Consider the following 20,551-nt stretch of genomic DNA (forward strand, 5'->3'; position numbering starts at 1 on the left):
TTATCTACAATATTTTCAACAAAAAGTTTTTAGTTTCAGCAAAATAAGCGGATATCAAACGGACTTGGGATTTTGTTTCTCTCTCTTTCTCTCAATTTAGGTTTTAGGGTTTCAAAATGGGGATTTGATTTGGGTAGGCCCATTTCATTACAGGTCAAGAGGTGTGGCCATGGTTTGATCCATATCAAATTTCATTTATTTAATATTAAAATTGATGTCATGTCATTAAGAAGTGAGTAGTGTTACGGGTACTGTAACTTTTACTACATTAAGCTTACAAACTAATGTGTCAACAATCACAAAAAGATAATTCAAATATTCGGTTATAAGGTGATTGAAATCCAACAATTATAGTCATTATCACGTCAGTTTATAATCTTTATGTAGTAAAACTTATAGTACTATTAACATTTTTTCTAAAAAATTACAACATCATTATTTTGTTAGTAACGTAGATAATTAATATTAATGATTGTTAATAGAACGATCAATTCCCCTCATTTTAAAATTTGAGAGACCAATAGTCCTTAATAGGCAAACTTCAAAGTGCTAACGGTATATTTTGGCCATTATTAAATTTAATCAAAAGAAAACCAGGTCATGGATAAGAAAACAGAACAAGAATATCGTTTCCCTTTTATTTTATTATTTTTTTTTGTTTTGGTTTTGATTTTCTCTCTCTCTCTCTATTTTCTTTACTTAAAAGAATAAGAGGCCATACGTTGAAATATCATTTTCCTTCTTTTATGGCTGACATTATTTGGCCCCAAATGAAAAAAAAAAAAAAAAAAAAAAAAGAGCAAAACAAGACAAAACAAAGAAGCTGGAGCCCTGAAATTCTATACAATTATGAGATGCAGAGTGATCCAATCCAATCCCACCTCTCAAGAGATAGCCTAGATTTTTATGGACCCCTGCCCTACTCTGTCCAAAAAGAGAATTCCAGATTGGGACCAACAGCGGTGGTAAACTTTGTTCAATATAAATAATATTTTCACAATATTTTTATAACAAATTTTAAGTGATTGGTTATTACTGATTGTTATTATTGAGATAAAAAAAATAATCTTAATGTTAAGTTCAAATTTGAACTAATAACAACTAATCACTTATGATTTGTTGTAAAATTATTATAAAAATATTATGAACGTAAAACTTGTCGTATCTATATCACATTATCTTTATTATTATTTTAAGGCCACCCATACACACCGTAACACATGCACACTATTTAGATAGGTAGATATGCAGGATGTTCAAGACGGGACCTCTATAGTCCATACCAAAGAAAAGTTATACCAACTCCTCCAGAAAATATTATTGTTTCGAGAAGCGACATAATACCTTCCTTTCACGTCAGGGAACGGAGGCATTAATTGACCAAGGGGAGCAATGGCTCCCTTTTTTTATTTTTTATTTATTTATTTTTATTAATATATTAGTGTATATATATATATATATATATATTAAATTTAGTAATTTTATTCTATAAAATTACATTTTACTCTTTTAATAATATCTTTGATTTTTTTTAGAGTAACGTTACAGTTACAAACTTATCTACAACATTTTTATATACTGTTGAGATATAAATTCTTATTGATTCGCATATGAGCTTGTCACTTATATTACTTTTTTTTTTTTTTACCAATAATCACTCACTATATCAACAATATATCTCTAACACTTTTCTCATTTTAAAGGCCATTAAAAAAATTTATAGATCTAAAATTTAAAGCAACATATACTAGCCCAAAAACATTTGTGCAACAACAAAAATCACCAATAGCAAAGCTAAAAAAAATTAAATCTAATTAACCAATTTTACTCAAACAAACAACTAGCCCTTTAAAAAATTTTAAATAAAATAATTTTGCCTTTACCCAATAGGCGCACACATCAAAAAAAAAAAAAAAAAAAACCCCTTAGCAACTAAGAAGCCGTTGAGCTAGAAGTTAAAGTCGCCGCCCTTAACTCAAAATCCTAACTCCGTCCTTGTTTCACTTGGAAATGTTTAGGCAAAGTCAGAATTGCAAGGCTAATTAGATGCAATTAACACAAGCCTCTCTAATTCTTCTTTTAAATTCCCTGTAGAAAACTAAATCACTACTAGGCTTTGGGCACATCTGCACAAGATCAGGTCGACATAAATTTATGCGATGCTAAAAGTTGGAGTCTAGCGATTATATAATACTGAACTACGTTTGGTTACTACAAGTCAATTATCCCTGTAATAACTTATATTTTACAAAAAGTAACATAGAGTGATCAGATTTTTTTTTTTTGGTTAACTGGAATAAAGATCAAATAATATTTATTCACATATATACTTGTTTCAATTTCCTTCCTTGGTTAAAAAACAAATAGGGTAACATTATCCTGACTATGACATCATTCACAAACATCCAATTTCTTTAATAGTTGGGTATATATCGAGAGTGACTATCCAATACATTGTTAAATTGGTGGTAAGGAACATTACACAATGGTGGAGCTGGCCGATAGTACTATATTGCATAGTTGTGAAAGCTGTTATGCACTCTTCTTTTTCTTGTTTTCATCTAATCTCTTTTGCTATGCAAATATAGAAGTATTATTTACAGTATGGTGAGAGTGAAAATTTTTTGTTGAAAGTATTATCCATTTTTTTTTTTTTAAGAATACTAAGTATTTTTAACATGCACATAGAGAGAGTGGAGAAATTTTAAAAAAATAAAAAAAAATAAAAAAACTTACAGTGGTTTATATCCAAAAAGGCCTAACTTTTGGATACACAGCACAAGTTTTAAATCTCTTTTACTCACACTCATTTTCCAATGTGGGGACTCTTTAAAAAAAAAAAAAATTCCAATGTGAGATTAACCCATTATTTTTTCTTTTGAGAATACTAAGTATTTTTAATACACACACGGGGAGAGAGGAGAAGGTTTTTTTAAATAAACTTACAATGGTGTATATCCAAAAGGACCTAACTCTTGGATACACAACACAAACTTTAAACCTTTTTTACTCACACTCATTTTTCAATGTTGGATTAACCCACTATTTTTTCTTTTGAGAATACTAAGTATTTTTAACACACACACAGAGAGAGGGGAGAATATTTTTTTGAAGAAACTTACAATGGTGTATATCCAAAAGGGTCTAACTTTTGGTTTAATATGTTAAACTCTTTGAATGATTGTGGGTTCACATTAACTCAATTGATAAAATCTTTTACCTACTCAATAGTTTGTAAGTGATAATAAGAGTTTCTCTTCTAAAAACTTGTTGGTATCTTGGTTTTTTAATAAAGAGCAATTATCCGGAAAAAATATCATAGCCTCATAGGTTAAAATTATATCTTTAAAAGGAAAAAAAAAAAAAAAAAAAAAAAAAACTCTTTGAATGATTGAATTTTTATGATTTTATTTAAAATTTTGTGAACTACTATAAATTTATTTCAAAAATGTCTATATACTGAGTTGATTTTGTAGTTGTTCTAAATAATTGTAATGTGAATGAAAGTTTTGGTTTATATAATTATTTAAAATTATTTTGTTGAGACTGAAAATTTTTTGTTGAAAGTATTATAGATAAAGGTAAATGTTAGTTGGAATAGTACAGTGAGACCCATAAATAATACCAAAAAATGCAGTGGGACTCATGAATAGTAGTAAAAATAAGCTGAATAGTAAAATAAGTTAGCTAAACAAACATTTAGGGTCTGTTTGGATACAACTTATTTTGCTGAAAATTGAAAATACTGTAACAAATTAATTTTTAAATGTGTGAAAATTACTGTTCACTTTTTTTTTTTTATAATAATTTTTAATCTTTTTTATTTTTATTGTTCATATGTCTTAGTGCACTGTTCATGTCCCATGAACAGTGCACCAGGCGCTAGTCTTTAAAAAAAAAAAAAAAACAAACGTGGAGCTTAAAACGCGGATCCAAACCCACACTTAATCCTCCATTTTTTTTTTGAGAAAATAATCCTCCATTTATTTTGGTGGAAAATGGTTCTTGGAAAGTGTGTAAGGTCTTTTTGGAAAACAGTTGTGAATTATTGATTCGTGTTTTTGTTTGATTGTAAATTTTTTTTTTAATAATAAAAAAAAGCCCCACACATTGACCCGGCCTATTTGACCCTGCAAAATTCATGTTGTGGGGCACCCCTGGGTGCATTAGGGCTATCCACATTGTGGTACAATATTTTTACTGTTCATATGTCTTACAACACTGTTCATGTCCCGTGAACAATGCACCAGGCGCTAGTCTTTAAAAAAAAAAAAAAAAAAAAAAAAAACAAACGTGGGGCTTAAAACGCAGATCCAAACCCACACTTAATCCTCCATTTTTTTTAGAAAATAATCCTCCATTTATTTTGGTGGAAAATGGTTCTTGGAAAGTGTGTAAGGTCTTTTTGGAAAACAGTTGTGAATTATTGATTCGTGTTTTTGTTTGATTGTAACCTTTTTTTTTTTTTAATAATAAAAAAAGGCCCACACTTTGACCCGGCCTATTTGACCCTGCAAAATTCATGTTGTGGGGCACCCTTGGGTGCATTAGGGCTATCCACGTTGTGGTATAGTATTTTTGCAAAGCGCACAACTTGAATAAGATGACTCCTAAACTCGCAAGTGTGACCCGTTCGGAACTCATACCAACGCACCACGCGTTAGGGGGCTTATTTGACTGTGACCTTAAAAATAAATAAAAATGACATGTTCTGATGTTCCTACTAGTACAAATAATTAAATAATCATTAATAGTACTTCTAATAATTTTAAATAATTATATAAACCAAAACTTTCATTCACATTACAATTATTTAGAACAACTACAAAATCAACTCAGTATATAGACATTTTTGAAATAAATTTATAGTAGTTCACAAAATTTTAAATAAAATCATAAAAATTCAATCATTCAAAGAGTTTTTTTTTTTTTTTCCTTTTAAAGATATAATTTTAACCTATAAGGCTATAATATTTTTTCCGGATAATTGCTCTTTATTAAAAAACCAAGATACCAACAAGTTTTTAGAAGAGAAACTCTTATTATCACTTACAAACTATTGAGTAGGTAAAAGATTTTATCAATTGAGTTAATGTGAACCCACAATCATTCAAAGAGTTTAACATATTAAACCAAAAGTTAGATCCTTTTGGATATACACCATTGTAAGTTTCTTCAAAAAAATATTCTCCCCTCTCTCCGTGTGTGTGTGTTAAAAATACTTAGTATTCTCAAAAGAAAAAATAGTGGGTTAATCCAACATTGAAAAATGAGTGTGAGTAAAAAAGGTTTAAAGTTTGTGTTGTGTATCCAAGAGTTAGGTCCTTTTGGATATACACCATTGTAAGTTTCTTTAAAAAAATCTTCTCCTCTCTCCCCGTGTGTGTATTAAAAATACTTAGTATTCTCAAAAGAAAAAATAATGGGTTAATCCCACATTGGAATTTTTTTTTTTTTTTTTTTTTAAAGAGTCCCCACATTGGAAAATGAGTGTGAGTAAAAGAGATTTAAAACTTGTGCTGTGTATCCAAAAGTTAGGCCTTTTTGGATATAAACCACTGTAAGTTTTTTTATTTATTATTTTTTTTTTAAATTTCTCCACTCTCTCTATGTGCATGTTAAAAATACTTAGTATTCTTAAAAAAAAAAAAAAAAAAAAAAAGAAAAAAAGAAGAAGAAGAAGAAGAAGAAGAAGAAAGTTGACACACTCTTAAAATGGGTTCAAAGTTCATAGATAACATATCTTACGGACAAAATCACTAAACGCGTAGTGCTTGATTTGGGCTTTTTTGTCAGAAATGGGCCCATCCCTTTGATTAGAAAGTCACAAATTGGATGAACTGGGCCGGAAGTATTTATTTTATACTCGATACAATGACCCAAAGCAAGTCCAGCCCATGGTTTCCCTTAAAAATCTTTGATATATGAATTTGCAAATTTATTTCACGCTTTAAACTCGTTGAGGAACGTTGAAAGTTGAAGGCGGTCAAGGTCAAGCCCGGTTCTCCGATCTGAGCCGCCGGCGGCCGAGCCGAGCCCGACGAAGATGGACTACTACAACAAACTCGTCCTCGCTCCAATGGTTCGCGTTGTAAGTTCTCCAACTCTTTAAACTCTTTTTCTTTGTTTGGTTACCGAGAAAACTCAAAGTGAGAGAGAGAGAAAGCTCTTTTTGTGTTCAATATTTTTTTTTGAAATTTATTTGATTAGGAGGAGTTTTTCTCGTTAGGGAACGCTACCGTTAAGGTTACTAGCTGCTGATTATGGTGCAGATATCACATACGGGGAAGAGATTATTGACCATAAGTTTGTCAAATGCGAGCGAAGAGTCAATGGTAACGCTATTCTTCTTACAATTCATGGTTTTGATTTCAAATTTAGCTATTCATTGATCAAATTTTTAATTGCTTTTGTTCTAGGAAATTCTCGTGATAATTAAAATCAATTTTTTTTTTTTTTTTTTGAGAAGCAAAAGTTAAGTTACAAGGCTCTTAATTTTTTAATTATAATGGAATCATAATTTGCTTGTTTCTAATGGCTTAAATTAATCTTATGTGGAAACTGGAAAGATCAGAAGTAAAACTTGCTTGAGTGCTTACTAATAGAAAGGAAAATATAAATTTTTTGACTAAGTATTAAGTAATAGGGAATTTTATTAATCAAAGGAAGTTCTGATTAAAGAGCTTTGTAATGGGTCATAAAATCAACTAAATAGTTATAAAAACCTCTATAATGATGGTGCACTATTCAAATAAAGAACATTAAAATGATAGATTTGAGTTCAGTTACAGAAATCTCTACTACATCAGAATTTGTGACTATTATGTTCCCTCCAAATTTCCCACATAACACGATTACTATGCCTTCTATTCTATACATCCCTTTCCTACATGAGAGCACTTGCTAACATCTTATATGACATAACCCAATGCACCCCAAACACTGAGAAAAGAAAGGAGGACAAATCATGAGTTACTGAGGAATGAAAGTAGAAGACGATCCACAGGTTTCTCTGCTATCCTTACATATGAACACTAATTAACCAATACCTTATTCCTTTTACTAAGACTGTTTATAATCATTTTACCCAACAATATTCCACTAAAAAAATACTACTCTATTCGGTCCTTTGCTATTCCAAATACACTTTGATGCTGGACAAATTGAAAAATTTGTCTACATGTGCTTGTGGTTGGTACAGGTTTAGGAGGATTTGTGGATCTGGGTTTTAGAACTTTTTTTTTTTTTTTGGGGGGTGGGGGGGTTGTGGGGGGAATAGGTAAGAGAATAATTTATTAGAATGAAGCTAGATTTCAGAACTTTTAAAAAGAAGGCTTAGAGTTCAAGAATGAAAAGAGTTTTGTAGGGAAGAGGAAGATTTGGTTTAGGATTGAAAAGAGGTAAGAAGAAACAGAAATAAAGATTCTCCACAATCTTACACATTGCATGTGCACAGCACTCATGAACAATTAATGCATGTGAACAGTATCCATGAACATAGACTCTATTCATATGTAGATATTTTCCTATTTGTAATTCTTTAGGTTGCTTCATGTCTTTTTTCACGAAGTAGTCTCTTTTCAATAAAATATTTTTTACCTTTCAAAAAAATTAATGCATGTGAACAGTGGCAGAATATCAAAGAGAGAGAGAGAGAGAGAGAGAAGAAACGTGATTTGGGGTATGATGTCATTATTGATGGACATTTAAGTATATGTTTTTGATGGAAGTTGTGGAAGGAAGTTATTGAGTAATTCCTTCGTTTAGTTTTTTCATTTTGGAAAATTCAAGAAACTCATATATCTTTTTTCAATATTGCTCAGAACACATTGGGTCCACTGATTTTATTGAGAAGGGAACAGAGAATGTTGTTTTCAGAACCTGTAACGAAGAAAGAAACCGGGTGGTATTTCAGATAGGCACTTCTGATGCAGTGAGAGCTCTCACTGCTGCGCAAATGGTGTAAGTTAATTGCGGCTTTCATTTTCTTCTGTATTATGAGATTAGGATGATTTTAAAAAGAGTAATAACTCTAAATTTAAGAATTGTTTCTATAATTTTGGATATAAATTATAAGTTTTTTAGTTTGATTTACATGTCTGCTATGTAACATTTTGTTGCATTAGGTGCTATATGTTTTACAATGCAGCTCTGTCTACTTTTAGTTGGTTATCTACTTTTACGGGCTTGGAAAATATAGTTTGTCTAAAACTTAAGTATGTATTGCCTTGGAAATAAAATGGTTTCTCCCTCATTTGATGCAATGATTAAATTACTGATACAGTAATCATTCTTTTAGGTGTAAAGATGTAGCAGCTATAGACATCAATATGGGTTGCCCTAAGTCATTTTCCATTAGTGGGGGTATGGGTGCTGCACTATTGACTAAACCAGAGCTAATCCATGATGTATGCAATGCTTATCCTCTCAAATGCTTTTTTTTTTCTTTTCCCCAACTCTCAATGAAGAACTTTTGCCTTTTGTACTTGACTCCTCACCTTGCTCCTTTCAAAACCAGATTTTGACAACATTAAAGAGGAACTTGGACACCCCAGTAACATGTAAGATTCGGCTTTTAAAATCATCTCAGGATACAGTAGAACTAGCAAGGCGAATTGAGAAAACTGGTGTTTCTGCTCTTGCTGTCCATGGGAGGTAATTTTTTATTTAACCTGTTTCTCTTTCCCAGCCTCTATAGCTTTCATTATAACAGTTGTTTGGACTCTTGGAAGTTGTGGAAGGATGTATGGTTTCTCCCTCAGCAATTTGGACTCTTGTAGAAACATATGGAGTAGCAATTACACCATCTTCTACTTTCTCCCGAGTAATATGACAATCTACTTCAATATGCTTGGTTCGCTCATGGAACACAGGATTGGAGGCAATGTAAATTGCTGCTTGATAATCACAATGCATAATCATATGCAGCTTCACAACAAATCTTACTTCCTCAAGTAAATTCTTAATCCACATAAGCTTACATGATGTGTTTGCCATGGCTCTATACTCAGCCTCTGCACTAGACCTGGCAACAACAGTTTGTTTCTTACTTCTCCAAGTAATCAGATTTCCTCCCAGAAAAGTGCAATACCCAGTAGTGGATTTTCTATCTGACGATGATCCAGCCCAATTAGCATCAGTGTAGGCTTCTACCTGTAGGTGACCATTAGCTTTATACAAAAGACCACGGCCTGGATGTGCTTTGAGATACCTCACAATTCGAATAACTGCCTCCCAATGTGGAGGGCGAGGATCTTTCATAAACTGGCTCAAAACACTAACTGCAAATGATATATCTGGGCGAGTAATTGTGAGATAATTTAGTTTACCAACCAAATGACAATATCGCTTAGGATTAGATAACAACTCCCCCTGATCTTCATACAATTTGACATTAGGATCCATAGGAGTCTCCACTGGTTTAGATTCTAACAAGCCAGTTTCTTCCAAAATATCCAACACATACTTCCTCTGTGATAAACTAATGCCTTCTTTAGATTGTGCTACCTCAATACCCAAGAAATAATGAAGTTTACCCAGATCCTTAGTTCGAAAGGAGTTTTGAAGGTATCTTTTCAAATCATCAATACCCTACTTGTCATCTCCAGTTATTATAATATCATCAACATATACTCTCTACAAAATCTTTCCTCTATCAAAGGTATGAGAAAACACAGAGTGATCAGAGTGGCATCGTCGCAATCCAAACTTTAACACTACTTCATTGAATTTACCAAACCAAGCTCTAGGAGATTGCTTAAGACCATAGATGGCCTCATGCAACCTCCACACTTTTCCAGACTCCCCCTGAGCAACAAACCCAGGTGGTTGCTCCATATACACCTCTTCCTTCAATATGCCATTCAAGAAGGCATTTTTAACATCTAACTGAAATAATGGCCAACCCAAATTAGCAGCCAAGGAGATCAAAATCCGGACAGAAGAAATTTTAACAACAGGTGAGAATGTCTCAGCATAGTTAACACTGTATGTCTGGGTATACCCTTTGGCAACCAAGCGAGCCTTCAAACGCTCAATAGAACCATCAGGCAAATACTTCACAGTATACACCCAACGACAACCAACAGTAGTTTTCCTTGGAGGACGATTAACTAAAGACCAAGTAGCATTTTCAAACAGGGCAGACATTTCTGCCTCCATCGCAGATTTCCAACCAGAGATGGACATAGCCTCTTGGACAAACTTAGGAACAATAGTAGAATTCAAGGATGTGGTAAAGGCATGAAGAGATGAAGACAAGTGACCATAAGAGACAAACTAAGAGATAGGGTGAGAGGTACAAGAAAGCTTACCTTTGTGCAAAGCAATTGGAAGAGAGGCAGGATCAGGAGTTGGATCACTAGGTGGGGTAGAAGTCTCTGTTGGAGGTTTCTGCGACGACAATATACCTAGAGTGGTTTCTGAGGAGATTCAATAGGAGACACAGGTGGTAGGAGAGGAAGACAAGGTGGAGAAGTGTCACTAGCAACCGAAGGAGAGAAATAGGACTAAGATTCATCAAATGTGACATTAGCACTAATGAAACGATGCCGAAGAGTAGGTGAGTAACATCGGTATCCTTTCTTAGTACGAGAATACCCAAGAAAAACACATTTAATGGATCTAGGATCAAGTTTGTCACTCCCTGGACCTAAGATATGAACATAGCACACACAACCAAAGATCTTAGGAGGTAGATGAAACAAAGGTGCATCAGGGGAGAGCACAGTATAAGGGATCTGACCACCTAAAACAGTGGAAGGCATACAATTAATTAGGTGACAAGCAGTGAGAACAGCATCACTCCAATATGATTTGGGAACATGCATATGAAACTTTAAGGCACGAGTAACCTCTAACAAATGACGCATTTTGCGTTCAGCAACACCATTTTGTTGTGGAGTATGGGGGCATGAAGATTGGTGAATTATACCATGATCATCAAAAAATTGAGACAAAGATGTATGAAAATATTCACGAGTATTATCAGACTGAAAAATACAAAGTGAAGCATTAAACTGAGTCTTTATTTCCATATAAAATGATTTGAAAATTGAGTACAATTTAGACTGTTCTTTCATAAGATAAAGATAGGTGACTTTAGAATAATCATCAACAAAAATGACAAAATATCTAAATCCCAGCAATGAGGGAGTGTTTATTGGACCCCAAATATCAAAATGAACTAAATGAAAAGGACTACTAACATGACTCTCACACCTAGAGGCAAAAGGCACCCTATTGTGTTTACCCAATTGACATGCTTCACATTGTAAAGACTCAATTAGACGACACGACAGAACTAATGACTTCAAATTCTTGAGAGATGGATGACCAAGGCGACAATGATGCTAAAGAGGCGAGATAGACAAATGAGAAGCCACTAAACGGGAAGAACCACATCGATCCGAGTAATAAAGTCCATTGGTTTCATGCCCTCCACCAATAATCTTCCCCGTCTTGAGATCCTGAAAGATACAATGAGTGGATAAAAAAATGGCAGCACAATTCAAAATTTTAGCAAGCTTACTAATTGACAAAAGGTTAAAAGGAAAATCAGGAATATATAAGATAGAAGAGAGAGAAAGATTAGGACTAAGATTGGCAGTGCCCAAACCAGAAATTGTAGTGGCTGAGCCATTTGCCAATATAACATTGGGAAGACTACTAGATTGCTCAAGGTCAGAGAGTAAACTTGAGGTACCTGTCATATGATCAGTAGCACCTGAGTCAATGACCCAAGGGTCCTAAGTGGCAAGACAAGCAGTGGAAGTACCTTGTTGAGCCAAAGTGGTAGTAGAATCAAACCCAACAAAGTTGGAATGTTGAGACAAGAGGCGATTGTACTCTTCCTCAAGAATAAAGACTACTTTGGATGTTGGTAGAAGTGACTGTGAAGGCGGTTCTTGAACTTGAAAACTAGCTTGGTGAGCTGAGGGTTTACCATACAACTCCCAACAAAAGTCTACTTTGTGATTTTCACCATGACAATAAGTGCACTTACGAAGATCACGTCCTTTACCACGACCCCCTTGTTCACTACCACGGCCCCCTTGGTCATGACCTCCACGGCCTCGGCCCCCGCGACCTCGGCCTCTACGACCACCTCTATTACTCCCCATATAAGTGGTAAAGGCAGATTTATCACCAGAAGGTAATGCATCAGTATTGGAGGAAGAGAAATGGTCAGTACTTGAATCAGATAATGTGGCCTGTTGAAGTCTACCAAAAACTTCACTCAATAAGGGAGGTCTGGACTAACTAAAATTTGTGATTTTACTGGATTCAAACTTTTAGGCAATCCAGAGAGGAAGCGAGCAACATGCATAGAATCTCGTTGTTTCTTCATAATTTTAACATCAGAAGAGATAGGCTGATAAATATTGAGTTCTTCACATACACCCTTAAACTTGTTATAATAATCTTCCAAAGACATATCACTCAAACTCAAGGAGAAATAATTTTGATGAAGATCATAAATCCGCTTCAAATTGTTAACACCAGAGTAAAGTTCCTTGGCTTGTTCCCAAACAAGTTTAGCAGTCGGTAAGAAAACCAAACTACAACTGATCTTTGACTCCATGCTATTCCACAAACAACTCCTAATTTGTGCATCTTCGGCTCTCCAATCAACAAATTTAGGCTCCGTTTGGAAGCTCATAAGGGAATGGAATGGAATGATCATAAAAGAATAAAAAGGAATGGAATGGAATGTATTTAAGTAAGAGAAAGGAATGGAAAAAAAAATGGAATGGAATGAAATTAAGTAACTTTGATTGGATGTTTTAAAATAAAGGAATAGAAAGGAATGAAAATGAATGGAATGTAAGTAATCTTGTTTGGGAGCAACATGGAGGGAATGAAATAGAATCATTTTATGACAATATTACTATTAGACATTTATTTTAAAATAAATGGTTGAATATATAGGGGTATTTTGGGAGTTTTAGTAAAAAATCATTAAATCTAATTCCATTCCCTCCCATTCCTCCTAATTTCGGAGGGAATGGAAATTTGAGGTTTTAAGGGAATAGAGAGGAATAAGTGTTCCTTCTTACTCATTCCATTCCCTCCCACTTAAACTGCCAAACAAGGGAATGAGCTTTCCATTCCCTCCATTAAAACTCCCAAACAAGGGAAGGAAAGAATATTCTAAAATTATTCTTTTCATTCCTTTCCATTCTCTCCTTCCAAACGAGGCCTTAGGGTCTGTAGGTACAGGAGGTTGAGAGGTTCCTTAATCATGTTATCAAACTTCTTTCTACCAAGAAGAAAGACTTCAACTGCCTATGCCCACTGAGCATAATTACTACCATTTAGACGAATGAAGGTAATTGATAACATATCAAGAGATAAGAAATAATTAGGGGGTTGAGCACTGTCTTTGGACTTCATAATAGCAATCTGAAGAACAAACTAACACTAAAGAAATATGTTGAACTGAATTAAAAACAAACTCCAACCAACAACCAATGTACTTCAACCAATCAGCCACGCCAACGGCAACTCATCTATCAAAGAATCAACACCAAACTATTCCAAAAATAAGGCAGCAACAAATCCATATCAACACCAAAAAGAAATGCCCAATCCACCACTAAACATCAACCTAAGGCCGCCTGAACAGATAATCAAAGAATGTATTGAAGAAGAGAAGAAAAGTCAGACCATGGTTGAAAGTTGAAACCCTCAATTGAAAAACTCCAGCGGCGGCGCTAGGGTGCATAAGTGGCGGCGCGAGGACCGGCGAGTAAGCTAGGATGGGTCGCTGGAGGAGGGCGAGTAAAACTCTGCCTCTCTCGCGGTCAGGCGAAGTTGATCTGGTGTCGTGAGACCGGAGAGAGGGTCACCGGCGTTGGAAAAACTCCTTTAGCCACTAAATCGAGATTGTTGGAGGTCTCTATTAGGGTCGTCGGAGCTAATGAGTAAGGTAATGGTTGTTGGTGACGACAATATTGGTGGGTGGTGGTCGGAGGGTTAATGGCAGTGACGGGTTGGTGGCTCTGATACCATGTTGTTTACTGTGAAAGTGTTTTAGGGTTTGATAAGTCAACACATAAAATATTATTTATATATATAGTACATGATATTACTGTTTTGCCCCTATTACTCATAACAAACACATTGTCCAAGATTGTTTTTGTTTTTGTTTTTTTTTTTGGATAAGTACATTGTCCAAGATTAGTTTGGTTAATCATTCTGTTTTTTTTTTTTTTTTTAATAGGTGGTTTGGTTAAGCTTTCTGTTAGCTCTTTGGTATTATGAGATTTGAGATTAGCTTGATTTACTGTTACAGTTGCAGTCTATTTCCAATTCAAATAAATAAATTTTGCATCTCTCCAATCCCGTAGGATATAAAATAGTACTATCTCCTTAATAGCAAAAGTTAGAAGAAAAATAAAATTTCTAGTCTAAATAAGAAGGAAACAGTGATAAAATTATTATCACTCATAAAAAGAAGAGGAGGAAAAGAACTGAACCGTCAATGCATTCTTTTATAGGTGCTGAAATTGAAGTACAGTACAGGGAATATGTTCCAATCATGAATTAGGTCCATCTAGATTGGAAATGGGTTTTAACTGAGGGCTTAAAAGTGCAAGAATTAGAGAATCACGAAATTGAGGTGAACCAAGAGCAGTTGTGGAAACTAATAATGCTATGAGAAAAGTCTTGTAAAGTAAGACATTGGTGTTAATGGCCGTAATAGTATGTGTTTTGACAGGTGCTAGTAGGATGCAATTGTAGGTGAGGAAGCAGAACTTTCAACCATGGACTTGTTTGGCAGAAGACTTCCTGAGTGTTCTAAACTGCTTTTGATATTTAAAGACTTCAATCATGAGTGGTTGAGGAAAAGTGGTGTTAGCAATTGTAAAAGAAGTGTCTTTATGAAACATGAGGGTGTTAATGAATGATGCTAAAGAGAGGGACATAGATGTTAAAGAGAGAGACATGATGTGAAACAAAAAGAACAAAATTACACTGTAAGATTGTAACTACAGTGTTAAAAGGGATAATATTCCAAAAGAAGAAGAAGAAGAAGTGTTGATAGGGATAACAAACTAGTCTTTTAGTGTTTAGAGTATAAGTAACATGAGTACTCAATTTGCATTGCAACTTTGCAAGTTTACAAGCTAAAGAACTGATAGAAATCAATTCGAATGTGTTGAAGGCATCACTATGTTTATATTCATATGCTACCAGTATTCTTTCATGAGTTTGGGACCTATAACAAAGTTAAACATCAATGTTTTTCTTTTATTTAATTAATGGATTCATGTGTTCCTGTTCAATATATTTGCAGAAGAGTAGCAGATAGGCCCAGGGATCCAGCTAAGTGGAGTGAGATTGCTGATGTTGTAGCAGCCTTATCCATTCCAGTTATAGCAAATGGTGACATCTTCGAGTATGATGATTTTCAATGCATCAAAGATGCTACAGGTCATTACGAGTTTCTTAATTGATTGTAAATGATGTTCCTCAAAAATAATTAACTGCACAGTGAGCCCTTTAATTTGATCCTTTATGCATGGAGTAGAGATGCTGCTGTTATCCTTGTTTGATGTTTTTTTCTTACTTGCACTGCCCTTTCTATCTTTCTTTTCTCCTATCATATATGCCTCACATTTCCAAGGGCCTAATTGGTTAGAGTTTTTAACAACTCGTGTCGTTATCCATATTGGTTCATGATTTGTCAGCCAAATCTAAGATTATTAAAGGTTTTGGTTTCTTCTATAGTTGGAACCAGTATTGCTTTAGCCAACAATCCTAGAATTTTTTCTCAGCTGTGCAAATTCATTTTGGGGATGATTCTTCTGCTATTGATTCAGAGAGTCTGTCCATGCATTCATTGGATGAACTTATTTAGCTATTTTCATACCAAAATGTAATTTGTTGCTTTTTAAAACATCACCTTTTTCAAGGTACAACTGTACTTTTACACAATAAACAAATAGTGACAATTAGGTAGTTACAGTTGTTTGCCTATTGTCTCATTCATAAACTGATGAAATAAGCCTATCCAAATGCATACCATATAAGAAGTTCAATACCTTAAAGCAATAGGAAAGGGGTGTTATAAGCATAGGTAATTTCATGTGACAATAATGGTTACTCCATAACCCCACCAAATAAACCAAATAAGCATTGGGGGGGGGGGGGGGGTGGGTAAATTATGGTTTATTTGGTGTGTAGGCTTTTGTGAAGTCTGCTTATTCTATGATCATGAGATATTTGTGACTGTATCAATAAAGTGTACAAAGTCACAGTCACAAGGAAGATACTTGCATAATGGAAGAGTTCTAGCTAGAGTAGGTCTGTAAACAGAGTACTGCAAGAAAGTACTTTAGAGAAATGCGTCTGCTATGTGGTAAATACATTATTAAATTTCATGATATGCTACTTGTATCTTGGTTGGAGGTATTGGTTGGGCACTCTCTTCTTTTGTTTGGAATCTAGGCCCTTCATGCTTGTTGTGGACACTGTGGAGAGAGGAATCACTGTACATTTGAGGACGTGGCAGCCTTGGTGATTTGATTGAAGATCATTGTTTGAATGGTCTCATGTTTTGAGTCTTAGTGATACTTTGTTGTAAATTTCATTGAAGTCTATTTTAGATTGTAATTCACATTTTTTTGTAATTCTTTAGGCTGTCTTATTTATACATCTTGTCATCAATAAAAATATATTACTTTTTAAAAAAAGGCGATCATTTCTTGCAATTTGATAGAATCGTGCTCATTCAAAGGGATCTCACTTTGAAGGAAAAGCAGGGATAAAGAGAGCATTTGGTGTCATCCAAATCCTTCAGGCCAATTGTTGTTACATGTATATATGGAGTATGGATGTGTATTTGAGGGATGTTTCTGACTTTTTCATTTTAAAACTTGTATTCATGATATCTAGGATCCAATGCTAATGAATATTATAATTAATGATAGAATATACATACAATTTCTAAGTCATGCTGGTTTTCTTCAGGTGCCTCATCAGTGATGGTTGCAAGAGGAGCTCTTTGGAATGCTTCAATATTCTCTCCCAAAGGCAAAGTATCTCAGGAAGACGTCAAAAGAGAATATATTAGGAAGGTAATTTTGACAAAACATTGTATTTCCAGTTATTCTTAAATGAGTTTAAGCCAAGAGCCTTGTTGCTTAGTGGCATTGCTTGGTCTTCTTTATAAAGAGATCCGGGGACCAAATCACCCCTTCTCCACTAGTTATAACAATTGAATCATAAAAAAATCTTAAATGAGTTTTAAAAACTTATGATGAATTAGAAATGTCTATGATGTTTTCCTTTTTGAAATGAATAGAGTTGTCTGATATATATATATATATATATATATATATATAGATTTAAGTAGATATGCTATCCTCAAGGAAGTTTACTTTGGCCTTTACTCATTGAGGTAAAGCCATTTTTGTATCAGATGGCTTTCCGTGTGGTCCCCGGCCCAACCATCGGGGGTGTTCTAGGACTGGCAAATGAAGTTGCCCAAAGCTACCTCCATGTTATATGGCCCTACTAGCCTGCACTTCATCTTTTTGCCAAATACTTAAAAAAAAAAGAAACTCTTAGAAGCTCATAGAAAATTTTAGACCCAACTACCAACATACCCTTAATTCGTAGGATTGCAGAAATTACAGTTTTGCTCCTAAATTCAAAATTAACCATACTTATAAACACCCATATTAAAAACTGTTTTACCCTAAGATGCATATAAGTAGACCCTTAAAATCATGAATTTTACTTCAATTGGACTTCACACATTGGCCCCATTAAGTAAAATCATGAATAGGAGAATTTGTAGAGTAGTAGCAAATTATGCTTCCATTGCTGCATCACAATCATGTATCATGTATGCCATAATGCTTTCGCTGGGGCCTTTAAATAGGCTACCAAATTGCATCAAATAAGGAAGGAGAATCAGCTAATGAATAAATAACAATCAAATCCCATAAAATTCTTAAAATAAAGTAGAATGAAATGAAATGAAAATTGCAGAATAGCACAACATTAAATTGGCAACAATTATCATGCCAATGGATTCAGTCAGTCAAACTGGTGCATGCATCACTATTTATTAATTTAATTCTATATTTATGGATGTAGCATTAACCATCAGGCTAGATTTGTACTCTAGTAGGTTAGGTTGAAGTTTAGCTGAGCTAACTTGTTTGCACTTGTGACTTCAGAGCATCTTGTGGGACAATGACATTAAAAGCACAAAGCACACATTGAAGGAGATGATTATGCATTATTCATCCCTTGAACTCCCAGAAGGGAAGGCCGTGATCAAATCAGAATCCTTGGCAGATTTAGCGTAAGTTCAAATTAGTTTGGCACCCAACCAAAAGTGCTTCTATTTATACTTGCTTATTCCATGGTCCATATTTTTTTTACTTTGGAATTATCCTAAGGTTTATGCTAATCACTGGAATTCAGGAAATCCATTGAGCACCCTTACTTTATGTTGGGTATGGTTGTTTTATTCACCATTTTGATTGCGGCTTAATTTTTAGTTTCTGACTTTGATGGTCTTTTAGATACCAACCTTTTAGCTGTAAGACATGCATTTTACAGGAGCAACACAACACAAAAGACCATTAACAATGAAGATCAAATAAAGTATGAATAATGGGTGTGAATAAATATTTAATGTTATCATTATTCTATGTTGGGAGCAAGGGTTTTCCCCCCATTTTAATGCTTTTAAATATCTATGATTCTGGAGATAAATAACATGTTCTTGATATAATGAAAACAACAAATTGAGATATTTTAAAAAGCCCAAGCCATATGAGGAAAAAGAAAAAAGATCCTAAGAAATCTAATTCTTTCATTTTATCATCTAAAAATTATTTTTAGATTTTGAAGCTTCCAGAAACTAAAAACTTCATTAATCTTGCTCATTGTGGTTATTTAGTTATTCCTTTTGAGAGCTGATGTTGTTTTCTCTTACCTTTCAGGCAACTTTATGGGGAGGAAAAGTACTATAAGTTTGTCCATGAAAAAAGGTTATTGGCCAATGGGAGTAGATGAATCTTTATAGTTTTGTTCAAGGGTTTCAAGAGTTTGTTTGTCAACCAAACAGAGACTAGTTTGTGAGTTTTTCCTGCCTTTTTATTTTTATTTGCCACACAGTTATTTCCATATATCCTTCCCTACATTAGTAATATCATAGCCACTGAAGTTGCATAGGCATTTTTTAACTAGTTTATTTTATCAAAAAGGTAAACACTTATCTGGTCACAATCTCATTAACGGAAATTTGGTTCTCTTCTTGGAAGGAAATATTTTCTAGAGTAAATTAATGGGCTTAACCCCATAAAAAAAATAATTAAAAAAAAAAACCCCATATAATAGTTGCATAGGATCAGGTTGGATAATTTTTTTTCCTCTTTAGTTTGAAATCTGTTTTCATGAATAAGTCTGTTATCTGCATACATTTGAAATTGTATCATTTACTTATTCCTTCTACTTTCATTGTTTGGGATTTTCGTACAGTACCTCTAATGTCATTTATGTTGTGTATGCTAGAAGTCCATAATATCTTGCTATAATTCCTTCCTTGGGTACCTGTTTTTATTTTGAAGATGCACAAAATGTGTCTTGTGCAGATAATTGTGCAGTATTCTTTGTTTTAGAGACTTCGGAAGCAGAGATGCCCTGTAGGTTGGGTTAGCCAAAGCTATGGTGTTCTTGTCCCAAGTCCAGGGGCCTATAAAGCTGAACCAACATGGGGTTGTTGACGAGTTGTAGAACTAATTTTGTGCTCTTCAAAATTGCTGTGTTTATAAAATTCTGCTTAAATTTTAATTCCTTATATTGAGGGTTTTCAACATTTGGAGGGGTTGTATGATTAAGTTGGAAGTAATTGAGTGCCGTGTGTAGGTGTAGCATCAATTTTCCATGTTGACCTATGATGTAGGAGATTGAGATATACTTTTATGTTCAAGGAAAGGAAAATCATAATTTTTTAATAGCTACCGGAGAATCCATCAGAAATGAATGATAACAATAGCAAGTTAAAGCATTGAATCATGAAATTGCCATCTCCTTGAGGCCATTCGGAAGCCGTGTGCAGTTATTTCTGGAATGAGGCTGCTCATGACATTGGTAAAATGGTCCTTGTTTTGTGACTGTTTTTGGTTCTGTTTCTACTTGGTGTTTTCCTTCAAGGTTGTGCCAAACCTTGAGGAGTTTGGGTTGCTTTTAAATGGAACTTCTCTGTTAGCCAAAAAAAGAAGTAATTTATATATCCAGAGTAAATGACTTGTCTTTTCCAAGGCTTCCAATTCCTTATATCGAGGATTCAAGGGGCTTGTCATTTTCCCAAAGATTTTTACTTCCTCCAATTTATGTTAAAAGGCATAGTACAGGTCTTGCTACTACAGGTAGTTTACGTCTGTTACGGTGTTCCCGATTGAATCTTTGCAGCTCACTGTTGGCGAATCTCTTTTTTTTTTGGATGAACACACTGTTGAGGAATCCAAACTAGGCTGTAACTGTGGTATTATTTATGTACCTTGGGCTGGCCGGTCAGCCTAAC

At 34.2% G+C, this 20,551-nt stretch overlaps 1 protein-coding gene across 1 annotated transcript; it reads left to right on the forward strand.

Moving 5' to 3' along the window:
* The first annotated feature begins 5,938 nt into the window (after nucleotides 1–5,938).
* Nucleotides 5,939–19,988, forward strand: LOC126732994 (uncharacterized). The gene is made up of 10 exons (XM_050436101.1): nucleotides 5,939–6,091; nucleotides 6,230–6,335; nucleotides 7,824–7,962; nucleotides 8,300–8,408; nucleotides 8,519–8,655; nucleotides 15,302–15,438; nucleotides 16,978–17,084; nucleotides 18,195–18,322; nucleotides 18,969–19,103; nucleotides 19,620–19,988. Exons 1-9 carry the CDS (start codon nucleotides 6,047–6,049, stop codon nucleotides 19,039–19,041), a joined length of 981 nt encoding a protein of 326 aa, XP_050292058.1. The 5' UTR covers nucleotides 5,939–6,046; the 3' UTR covers nucleotides 19,042–19,103; nucleotides 19,620–19,988.
* Nucleotides 19,989–20,551: the final 563 nt, after the last annotated feature.

Source organism: Quercus robur, chromosome 6 (genome assembly GCF_932294415.1).
Source record: "Quercus robur chromosome 6, dhQueRobu3.1, whole genome shotgun sequence".
NCBI lineage: Eukaryota > Viridiplantae > Streptophyta > Magnoliopsida > Fagales > Fagaceae > Quercus > Quercus robur.

Excerpts from the sequence above, each read along its gene's own strand:
- LOC126732994 (XM_050436101.1), top strand. The coding sequence starts at position 6,047 with ATGGACTACTACAACAAACTCGTCCTCGCTCCAATGGTTCGCGTT. Across the intron at positions 7,963-8,299 it reads CTCACTGCTGCGCAAATGGT|GTGTAAAGATGTAGCAGCTA; the intron begins GTAAGTTAATTG and ends TCATTCTTTTAG. Across the intron at positions 8,409-8,518 it reads AACCAGAGCTAATCCATGAT|ATTTTGACAACATTAAAGAG; the intron begins GTATGCAATGCT and ends TTTCAAAACCAG.